At 39.4% G+C, this 12,250-nt stretch overlaps 1 protein-coding gene across 1 annotated transcript; it reads right to left on the reverse strand.

The window, feature by feature from the left end:
* Nucleotides 1-1,956: 1,956 nt before the first annotated feature.
* tmem135 (transmembrane protein 135) lies at nucleotides 1,957-11,444 on the reverse strand. Its single transcript, XM_062406224.1, has 15 exons — nucleotides 11,275-11,444; nucleotides 8,778-8,905; nucleotides 7,890-7,982; nucleotides 7,688-7,721; nucleotides 7,514-7,579; nucleotides 6,447-6,493; nucleotides 6,313-6,354; nucleotides 6,050-6,226; nucleotides 5,891-5,960; nucleotides 5,604-5,771; nucleotides 5,396-5,459; nucleotides 5,236-5,312; nucleotides 4,879-4,977; nucleotides 4,725-4,792; nucleotides 1,957-4,487 (listed from the first exon to the last, which is right to left on the reverse strand). Exons 1-15 carry the CDS (start codon nucleotides 11,410-11,412, stop codon nucleotides 4,352-4,354), a joined length of 1,407 nt encoding a protein of 468 aa, XP_062262208.1. The 5' UTR covers nucleotides 11,413-11,444; the 3' UTR covers nucleotides 1,957-4,351.
* Nucleotides 11,445-12,250: the final 806 nt, after the last annotated feature.

Consider the following 12,250-nt stretch of genomic DNA (forward strand, 5'->3'; position numbering starts at 1 on the left):
GAAAATCACCGGTTTGTCAGGGAACCGACCACTTCCTGCCTCAGTCTTTTCAAAGTAAAGCGTCCCCGCAGAGCAATGTGGATACACTTGGAAACCAATCTTTCTTGCCTGTCCAAAATAAGTCCCATATTCAAATTAAATGATACACACATCTAAACGATCATAACAACAAACACAGTGGGACAGGGAGTTGAAACATAATAATTTTGCAGCTATTTTGTGGTATTCTAGTAGCAGTAGTCGATTGAGTCATCCAAGAGTAGATTATGCAGGATTTTATAGAGCATTTTTAGAACAACACCTAACCACTGAAATAAATATTTTCGAATTGTTTTAAAGTTAATTTAAGCGAGGTGAATCACACACTCTTATTTTGAATGGGAAAGCGCTTAACTAGTGATGTGTCCTTCCGTGTCGAGGCTTCGAAGCGTGTGTCGATGGTGTCGAGCATAGATGGTGTCAAGTACCGAGGCTTGTGTTGATGACGTATGTGGGGACCCCCCCCCCCCCTTTTTGACCCCGCCATTGTATCATAAAGACAGACACCATATTAATAAGTTAATAATTCATGTATTGGCATCAAACACATCATTTATTCATTTATTAAATTCAAAACTTCACAAACCACAGCGTAGTGATGACAGGTATCGCTATAACCACTCTGCATGTGTTACACTTAATGTCCACTTGATGGCGCAGTAGAGCAAATGAAGCACCATGAAGCTTCGGCCCAATGAGTGAACCAATTGGATAAAAGCGTCAATGCTTCACGAAGCTTCATGTCGCCATCATTCCGCCTAACGTGTGATCTTGACGCTCTTTGGATATACTTCCGCAGTGTGTTTCTTCTTTCTGGCTCAAATATGAGTGCACTCAAAACCGGTACTGCAGTCCTCTGAGTCATGGACAGGATTCTTGTGGCCAATATGAATCATTTGAAACTTCCCAGCTATTTTTACCTGTGACAGAACATGTGCACAACAGGAAATACTGACCTGATTTCAGAAGTTCAGGAGTCGAAGATAATGACGACTTCACCTCTGCTGCCTCCTGCACAACACGTTCCATGGAAATCAGACTATTGAAGGTTCAATGTATAAGATTAAGGTGAAAGGGATCTATCGAACAAGATTAAATATACAATAATCCTAGTGATGATTCCACTAGTGTGTTTCAATTGAATTGTACAAATAGTCGTTTTCTTTACCCTAGGATGGGCCCTTTATATTTAAATACTTTATATTTACATCAGAGCGGGTCCTTTCTAGGGAGGCTGTCCTGTTTTTTTTTTTTACAGTAGCTTAGACTGGACAAACTTAACACCTTTTGAGTTTTTATGACAACTGAAGGCTACTACGTTTGGAAGGTGAGGTGAGGGGTGTTCAGCTGCAACATGCAACTTCACCACTAGATGTCACTACATTCTACACACTGAACCTTAAACTCTGTATACCTTGAATATAATTTCCATTTCCAGTCATCCTCTGTGTGTTGGTGTGTAGCTAGACTAATTGCAATCTTAACATTTATAGAAACTTTACAATAGACAACATTTATGGCCAGGGGACATTCTTTCATGTTTTTTTGGGGTGACAGTTTTAGGTTTCTAAAATCATGAAGATTTATATTATGGGACCCATGAGTGTGCTATAAAATTGCATTGGTTTGACAATATGTGTTGTCCTCCTGTGGATGTTTGAAATTTGCTTTACTTCACTGTAACTTGTACCGTAAACCCTAATAACAAATCATCAGCACTCTGATTATACTGCCAATGTGAATATTACATTATTGGAACAGCCTCTGCCATTGTTCTAAATCAGAGGATAAAAAAAAGACAAATTCTGTTTGGACTGTAGAATTTCATTACATGGTGACACCAGTCACTGCACAAGCAAAAACAGAAAACAGACCATATCATTATATCACCACTGAATTAAAAAAAAAGTCATGCACTTGGAATCGAAAAATATTTTAATATACACCTTCTTACAAAAAACAAATACATATGAAGAGGGTTGTATTTCAATTAAATATGATAGATTGTTATTATCTCACTCTTTCACTGCCTTAGGCTCAAACAAGAAGGTTGCATTGTATATTTGTTTACAATCATTGCTTATGGTGTGGAGGTCAGATGTGTCTAAAGCTGGGTTGAACAACTGAAGTCAAAACACTGAAGTAAACACAACTATGAGTTTCCTACAACAATCTACTTTACACCTTAGTTATATGAAATCACATCTGGAATGAAGCGGTCAATTTGTGTCATGAATCTCCAATTTGTGTTGAGCACTGAAATATGACTCGAGCCACAGAATTCCCAAATGTCCACATTAATTCAGACACTAAACGTTTGATGCAGCACTAACTTCTTCAGTAAAAAACATTTCAATCAACGTAGATTTTGAGTAACAGAATTTATCTTGGAATTTCCAGTTAGCATCAATTGAAATTCAAACAACCAACACTATGTATTTATTTTTCATGTGATACAAACATATTTAATTCAATCTCTGTTAATGATTTCTATTAGTGGATATCAAATATTGAAGTAATATTTAACCCAATCACCTTCAGAAAATAAAATGAAAATGATGGTTCAGGTTGATTAAAGAAATTTATTTCTTAAATATGGGAGGATTATTTTTTTCTTGTTAGAACACTTGCAAAATTATATAGGTTGGTTTAAATATGGCTTTCTGCATTAAACTGTGATTTGGCCAATTTATCCTCTATAAAGTATCAGGTTTCTAATACTTTACTCTCGAATACATTTGCACTTTACTGTGAAGCATCAGTGGATAGAGGCCTCATTATTTGAATTCAACCATATGCAAAACTGTGACATTTTACAAAAGCTTCATTCTAACACAAAGGCAGTGGGAGTGATAGAAAAACCATGTAGATTCATGTCCATGTCACAAAAGTCATTAAATCCTAAATCAGACCTAATTTGGAATGAAAATAAATGATTCACAATGAGTTAGTTTGCAAAATCAAAGTCTGAGGCAGACACCAAATACACACAGTGTGATTAAATGTTTCTTGTATAACATTAACCTTTAGTACATTTAAGATAAATGTGATTAATGACAACCTGCAAACTGTAACTTTGAAGTAATCAGGTTAGTGATCTGTACTGTGCAAACAGTCTGATTTCCTGCCTAAACATGATTTACCCATAACCTGTCCACACAAGGGTGGAATCAATAGGGTTTAACAATCGATTTATTGTTTCCTTTTGCTCTAACTACTATTTTTGTGTCTTGAATATAAAATTACTGGTATTTTCCCACCTAATGAGCTGTACTACTCACCAATTGAAATGTCTACTGTCAAGTGCTGTTAAAAAAAAGAAATTGGAAAGAAAATCAGTTAAGCTATGAAAAATGTAAGTTTAACAGCAACTTCACATGTCCATGTTTCACATCACAGAACACAATCTAAACGATCTCTCCTTGTCTTCTAAAAGTATATGATAAGGCTAGATAATTATATATCATCAGTTGCACCCATTGTCTTGAAAAAGTTCACATTCATACAGGTCCTCTGAAATCCAAATTAAAATCAGGCATCACTGTGTTTGTTGCTAAAGGATTAGTGAGTTTCCCCCTCTGACTGCCAAGTAACCATAACCAGAGTAACCAGAGTTCTGACGCTGCCAACCTACAGGTAACTTAACAAAAACGAAGAAACATAAAGATTTCAGGATAAAAATAAAATTCACTGCATGCTAAGTGTAGTTTTTATATTCCACTAAATCAAATTTAGCTTTTTTTTGTGGTCTGGGTGAACTGATCCATTTCTTACTACTACTGGGGACCCACACAATTATAATTGTTGTGGACATATGTAGTCAACTGTTCTCAGAGCCCCGCCTCTCAGGTTAGGGGCCCAAGTAAATTGCCTGCCTTGTCCACCCTGGTGCAACGCCCCTGCACAAACCTTCTTGAACATTAATATCATTATTACATTATAATTTGTATTGTACAGTGAAGGGATGCATAGGGACTTAAGATACTGTTAATATACTTGTCAATTTGGATTTCAATCTCAATCTTCCAAACTTGTCCATCTCAGTTCTTTCACCAATTACCTGCGAACGTACAACTCAAATCAGTAAAGGATCTTGATAAAGACAACACCTTTTACCCACGACGCCCTGATTTGGACAGGTCTTGGACTTTTGCACCTTCAAAGTAAATCCCATCTCATAAAAGAACATCACTACTTCTGAGCAGTCATAAGACCTTTAAAAAAAAAAAAAAGTCGCTCAGAAAGAACAAGCAAACTGTCCCGTTTCCTGTTGAGGTAAACCTACAGCTCCTTCCCTGAGCCTGGAACCAAGTCATCCCAGTTGGAAGTCGACTCCAGGTGGAAGCATCGTGGTGAATCGAGGGTCCAGTTTGGGCACAAAGCCTTTCATGTCCCTGGAGGCATGGGTCCCGAACACATCTAACACGTGTCGGTTCATGAGGGCAAACCTTGAAGAAAAGAAAGAAAATGATCTAAACTCTCACAACAGATCACCTGAACATGGACTGAAAAGGTCTGAATAACATAACATATCAAAAATAACTGAACTTTCTAATTATCACTGATTCTAAAACACCAATATGTTTAACTCTCAATCCAAATGTAGTGAAAAAAAAGTTGGATATCTAAGTCAGATCTGAATGATACATTATAATGCATTGTTTGACAACAGCCCGAATTCATACCTGCCCTTTGTTAAACGCAGCAGGAACTTCCAGTACGAAGGCCTGAGGTTCTGCACTTCCATAACAGCCTGTGGGACAATAATGAGTCCAACTTTATATATTTTCGAAGTTGTATTTTTGAGTCGATCTGTATGTTTGTGCACGGATTACTTACAGCTTGGAAACATATAGCAGTGGAAATGGCGTATAAGACTGTGTCTGCATGAGGAAAGTATGGGAACCGGCCGGCCTCAATGCCCTTGAAGTACATGGTCTAAAGACAGAGATTAGTACAAGGGCTGTTAATGATAAACAGGGCAATCCAGATAAAATGAGATGGATGGCAACATGTCACATCTGTGGAAGTTGTTTTGTAAGTCAGCTAACCTCTGGCCTACTTCCGTTTCTGTCACATTTTTACCGTATTTACTGGTTTTCTCAATTGATATATGAGAAGTAAATGTATTTATTTTGTTGTGTTTCTTTTCACTGAGATTAGTTGTGATTTGGCTGCGAATAGATATTATTTTACCTCCACCAGCTTAGAGAAGAGATACATGGATATTGATGTGCTTTTGTAGAAGAACATTGACAAACCAGCCAGGAAGCCTTGAAAGAGAAATGAAAAGAGACGAAGGGTCAAACTGAATCTACGGAGGGATCCCTCTACGGGGGCTTTATGTGGCAGTTACCTGCTATTAGTGCATGGAGTTCATCGTCAATGTTACGCAGCCAGCGCAGCAAGCAGCTGGTCCCCTGAATAAGAGCAATTCATAACAAAGACAAAAATTACACACATGACATATAAAGAAATACAGAGGTAGAATGGGAAATTATAAGGATATCAGAATTTAAAAGAGACACATCGTGGAAAAACAAAGCAGCGTGTACGAAATATACCTTGTAGATACTGACGAAAGATCCCAGAAACGCCCCGAGCTGGAAGTTCTCCTTGTTGTAGAAAAGAGAGGGCAGACATGATGGTTTGGAGAACATCTGCCTGAACGCTGAGGGCACTTTAAGACAGCACTGAATCAGGTAGCCAACACTGAACATCCTGATGAAGCCCTGGACAATGAGAGAAAACACATTTAGGATTAGTATTTGGTCATTTTAATAATTTCTACTATCATTAATGTGAAAGAAAACTCACACCAAAGGTAGTATCTTGGTTAAAAGTCGGTTACCTTTAGACAGTATGAAATGCAGTTGTCTTGGTTATGTTTACAACATCTGTGTCTTGGACCATGTTTGCATCTGAGTTATAAAAAAAAAAGGGTGAAAGAAGAACAAGTCAGTATTGACCACCACTCTGCACAACCCCATGTGTGTCTGTGCTCGCTCACATTGATTCTAGCAGCTCCCTGGTGTAGGCCACCAGAGTTTTCCTCCTGGAGCTTGGACTTCCTGCTGATGGTTGTGAATCCTCCGTCTCTATGGCGGCTGTCCTCTCGAGGGGTCGGGTGCCAACAAGTTCTGCCGAGACAGGGTGAGTTGGAATCTCTTCTTTCCCGATGATGAACCTGTGACACAAAAAGTGTCTGAGCTTCACCCTCAAAACGGTCTATATCAAGGCATCTGTGGGAGCAGGGAATTAACTCGAACTTACTTCAGTGCAGAGAATGCAAAGCCTTTCAGACCATCTTTACTCCTGCAGAACAAAACACGAGATTTAACACATTAAAGTAAGGAAGCGATGTTGCATATTTCAGTTTAATGATCTGTGCACTGTGCTGCTCTGACCTGAAGAAGTACATGTAGAGGGAGGAAGTTATGCAGAACAACAGCACCTAAAGGGAAACAGAGACGGAAAGAGGAATCAACAGGTGAAACATCTGGTCATGTGACACCATGAAAATATCCACTCTAAACAAACATTTGTACAAGTGTACAATTATTGACACTAGAGCTTTGTCATTGAAGCTGTCAAATAAGGGAAAAGACGACAGTGAAGTTATATATTACAAATTGATGACATGTTGAGAGTGAAGCTTTAGAATTCTGCTGTAAAGTGACGGTAAAGTTTATCTTCAGGTGACTCAAACAAACTGTCAAGTTTATACATACACATCTGACAGCTGATACGACTCACTTCATAATCTCTACTGACGCATCGATCTGAATCTACACATCTGAGATTAATGTATGAAACAAAAACTAACGACCCCCCCCCCCCCCCCAACAGACACACACGCAAACACACACACACTCCAGTAATGTGGCTGCTACAGTTCTGAAAAGTGGTTTGTCTGTGTTTGTTCTGAAACGTCCTTCTCAGGGTTTCTTGTTGAAAGCACTTTTTGTTTTCCCGAGCCGTTATTGTTTGGAGTCTTTGTTCAGCTCGACCTTGTACTAGGCTACAGTATGTGGGCCTACATCAGACCACTGGCTACAGTACGTGGGCTTACATCAGAGCATTGTTTATTCATTTAACTGCTTTTAAATGCCTATGCTTGCAATTATTGAGTTGGAATAAATACTGTAAGAAAGAACATTTTAAGCTCTGTAATTGTTCTCTGAAGACTATTAGAATCATCACACTGCTGTGAGTGTAATGTAAATTGTAAAGGGATGTGTAGGTTTGTCTGTTTCTTTTTTTATCTTGTTGTGTCTGTGAGAGAGGCATACCAGAAAACAAGGAAAGGGAAACATTTTGTAAGCTAACAGTCCTGATGAAGCTTGGCTGCCTGATAAAAGGAAGCTCAAGAAGATCTGGGAGCTACTGAGTGGAGATGGTGTCCTCCTACACTCTCTGTTATATTACTAAGTCCCCAACCACCATTATTTAACTCCCTTCACTTTCATCTCACCTCGCCATGTCTGATGGGTCTGACGATGCCTCGTGTTACGGCCATGCGGAACAACGTCTCCGTGGCCTGGAAACCAGATTACACAACGAAAGTTACAAATGCACTGTGGGGCGGAAGCATAAGTTTCAATTGATGTAAAACAAATCATGTTTAAATGAAAACAGCAGCACTTACGAGATTTGTCATGTATATGGTCAGCAGTCCTCTCCTGGTGACGGGGAGAAAGGTTGAGACATAGTTTAGTAATAAAACACTAAATCAAAATAAAAGGGTGTCATTTCTTTGCATTGCTGGACCTGGTAAATGGGTTTTAAGAGAAGACTTTCAAAGAGTCATAAAAGCAAATAAAGTGAAACTAAACAGACTGGAGTCTCACCTGCTCTTGCGCTCCAAGAGGATAGCGATGTAGGAGGCAGGCAGTGCCGAGCCAAACCCGACAGACCAGGAGTTGAACCCTCCCAACAGCTTCCTAACGTTGGAAATTCAAATGTTATTTTTTTGTTATGTTATCAGTCAAGTTAAATTATTTCTGTCTTTAATAGGACTAGACATTTTTTTTAATCTGTGAGGGCTTCTTTTGCACACAAATGTGGGTTCTGTGATGCACATTCCTGCCAATAGTTTTATTTGTCCATGTCCAGACTTAAGAGTATGTAGGACACCAAAATGGTCCAATAACATGTAACATTGAAGACTGTAATATAATTGTGCATCCTGCTACTTTGTAGAAGCATGTCTGTCTTTGCAGGTCTGTTTATTATCGAATGTTACAGGTCACAAATATCTTCTTCTGGCCATACGGAGATCTCACAGAGTGTCTCTTCTCACTGGTAGAGAATTGGCAGTCCCCAGTCCTAACCACAATCAGACACACACTTACACAACACGCGGCACTTCCTTCTCTCCCTTCCACTCAGATCTGCTTACAAAAACTTTACGATTTACACCGCAACACCAACCAACAGAGACCAATAATATTCTCAAAAGCATGAAGCGGAAGTTCGACTCTGTTACTAGACACGACATCTTTGTTTTGTGAGCATGTTACAACAATCCAACTGAGGCCTACAATGTGCCAACAAAAGCAGTGTAGAAGACTGCCATCTACCAAACGTGGATGTAAATAAAGAGGATTTATATCGTTTTAAATTGGCTCCTTATTTTTGATGACCAACACTTTGGATAAAAGCGTCTTCCGAATGCGTGTAATGTAAAATCTGTTCATCTTAGCTGAGCTGTGGGACCTACAATTGGATGCACTTACCTGATGATGCAGAAGAAAACAATGTAGAGACCTCCATTGGCAGTGAGGAAAGAGGTAGACCACAGGATCTCAGGTAGAAGCCTTTTTAAATAATAGTCCTTCTTCCTTCTCCTAAGAATCGCTGCAATCTGTGGAACATTGAGAATTACTGTTTTTCATATTTTGTTTCCACATCACAGGTTTAGAAAACTTGAGGACAGTTGTTTAAATGTTTTACATTCCCCACTTGAACTGATGATGGTTTGATAGCTGCAAAGCAAAAGACAGCGAAAAGCTCATTTGATGGTTTCCAATACATTATTACAATGCATGTTTTTACAGGCTCCCATCACTGACAGATTGTTCTATGAGAAGTAGCTGCTAACACCGTTAGCTTTCATAATTTTAAGCAAACTTTAGCTGAATTTCACATGTTAGCTTACGTTAAACTTTGTGCTATATACATGATCTGCATAACAGACAACTGCTTTGAGATGTAACCCTGAACTCTTCAGCACATACTGTAGTGTTTGTATACAGTTTTGACAGCATCACACCTCTGTGGAAGAATTAGCTTTTAGCTCCAGGGGGAATTCCTGGATTTCCAGTTCTGGCTGTTTCCTATTGAACATCTTTTCATGTCAACTTGGGAAATAGCTTCACGTTTGAAGGTGGTGACTGTGCTGGAGTTGATCCACTTCTTTATTAGTTTATCATCATATTTCTTTTAGTTTTTATGGTTTCAATGGCTACAGACAACAGATGTAAATTGATAAAGGGTTTTACAGCAGCTCATCTCTGGACCTCTTCACCGCACCATGGCTTTTCAAGAGATATGGACAATCAGTTGTTTAACTTTATTTTCATTTTAGTAATGTAAAAGATAAGCCACTGAGTTATGCTGAAAAATGGATGGAACGATCAGAGCTTTCAGCTTTCACATGACAACAGTCCGACAGAGTCGATACACAGGCAGCAGTGAGTGAGAAAACAGCCAAGCAACTGCAAGCTCACGGAGAAGGGGAGTCTGTGAAGGAGGCCTTGTTCAGGACAGAGTAAAACACTTTCGTACCAAGCAAGAACAAACTTGTTGAAGTGGACGAAAGCATTTTGACACATTTACTACGGTTCATAATTTGGAGTCAGCTGATGCTGCCTGACACAGCTCCTTTTAAATGCTGTCCTGAAAAGCCTCTCTCTTTATATGGCCTTGGGGATTTATTTGTTTTATTAATTGTAACAGTTTTTTTTTTGTTTTGTTCTTGTTGTTGTTATGGAAGTGTTCTGGAAGCTGGAGAAAGGAGAACTCAGCTGTTGTCTTATAATGAAGATTTGAATGTAGACTTGATGCATCAAGGTTCCAGCATATCTCCCTCTACATGAGTCCCCCATTCTAACAGCACATCCGTGAACGGCTATAATTGCTATCACTCTCTATGTTATATGTAGGTGTTCCCATCCCATTGGATAGTTAAGCTTAAGGTTGCATTCCTAAATCACATAGTTTCCTTTCGTCTTGTTCCTGATAAAATACAAAAAAGAGATGAAGTTGGTGAGAGTTGAAGTCTGTGCTTCTCTGTCTGGCACCTCTGAGTCAGATATGAAAGTCCCTAGACATAGACACTACAATGCAGTGCTGGTCGGTCCAACCTGACCTTGGGTACTGCTTAGAGAGAGAAGGGAGTATCTGTTGAGCTAGACAGGCACTATTCTCCTGTACAGATATAATGTATTATAGATTATTTATAGTGGCATATACAGTAATGTGTGAGGATGGTTAAAAATTCATCAACACTTGTGAAGCATGCAATGTTGTAGAAATCAAGTTTTTATTACTATTATTATCATTATTACCGACAAAGAAGGATTAAGAAACTGATCGAGCTTTTGATTCTGACAAACACTTCCCTGTCCATATCTGTACACTGCATCACTGTATGTGTAAATGTGGACTGTCCAGTTTAAAAAAATGTGTTGTGTATGCACCCAGACAGACTCCTCTCTGGAGGTCAGCACCCAGGTGGACTCTCTCTGGAAGTCAGCACCCGGGCGGACACCCTCTCGAGGTCAGCACCCAGGGGGACTCACTCTGGAGGTCAGCACTTAGGTGGACTCTCCAGAAGTCTGAACCTAGACTTCCTCTCTCAAGGTCAGCACCCAGGTGGACTCTCTGGAAGTCATCACCCAGGTGGACTCTCTCTGGAAGTCAGCAACCAGGTGGACTCTCTGGAAGTCATCACCCAGGTGGACCCCTTCTATTTGGATGTCTGAACCCAGACTTCCTCTCTAGAAGTCAGCAGAAAGTCCTCTTGAGGAGGCCCCTTGTGTTCTGGATGCAATGTGATTCAGAACAGCCCGAAACCTCCCGGAAACGAGGTGCAGTGAGTCCCCGACAGAAAGCTAGTTGACACCGCAGCTAATCTTTATGACGTTTAGCAGAGGTTGTTAGCATTACTTGGCTAGCTGGCTAACTTTAGCCCCAGAGTGTACAAGTCTCAGAACAGCGGGTGAAACCTACCAGGTAGAGAGGAGCGTATATTTTGAAGGAGACCTCCAGAGCCCCCCGGGTTATGTCCACGGCAGCCTGCGCACACGACGGGGTCCATGTGTGACCGATCTCGTAGCAGTTGTGTGGTATTTTGCTCAGAGCGCCCATGACTGCAGGTCTGAACCTCTGAACAACACTGACCACAGCACCCAGTACACCAAGCGTGCGCGTTCACTGCCATGCCAGCGATGACACGCAAAACAGATGTGAACGCGCACGGCGCTAGAAGTAAAATGGTAACTGGAGTAAATCCTGATCCTGTGTTCAAAACTCAAATCCCAGTGAAAAGTATTTCGTCTGCAATGTTTTATAATAATAATAACAATCATACAAATAATAATATCAATACATTATATTTATACAGGACCTTTCATACATTAAATACAGCAATACATTAATAATAAGCTGGATCAATAAGAACAACAAAATTCAGTTTTTGAGTCAAAAAGAATTGCATTTAGAATAATAAAGTTGAGTAGATACTCAAGGGCGCCATCTTCTGGTTTAAAACAGTCATACAGACAGAAGTTTTGTTCATAAAAAAGTGTAGGATTCATTTATAACCTGGAGTCAAATTGTCACAATTAATTGTTTAAAATGTGTTTTGTGATATTAAGTTTGAATTGAGTTAAAATTCATTCTTGGAAATTGGATTGACAGTCGTCCAAATACTTTTGCTCCACCAAATCATTTCTCAAGATTAAGCTGAATATGCAGAGTGTTACTTTGGTAAAAACCCAGTTATTCATTGAAACCAGATTTATAAAGATTAGTATAGTAGAGATGTGTTGCTGTGTAACACTATGTAAAAGCTTTGTTCTTAGAACTTCTTTATTCGTAAACCTCTCAATCTGAATTTAGGCTTAATGTGACGCAAGATGTTAACACTGCAGGGAGACATGTGGATGTGTGAATGTACACAGCAGCATGAGTGTGTTTCTTTTAT

Source organism: Platichthys flesus, chromosome 15 (assembly GCF_949316205.1).
Source record: "Platichthys flesus chromosome 15, fPlaFle2.1, whole genome shotgun sequence".
Taxonomy (NCBI): Eukaryota; Metazoa; Chordata; class Actinopteri; order Pleuronectiformes; family Pleuronectidae; genus Platichthys; species Platichthys flesus.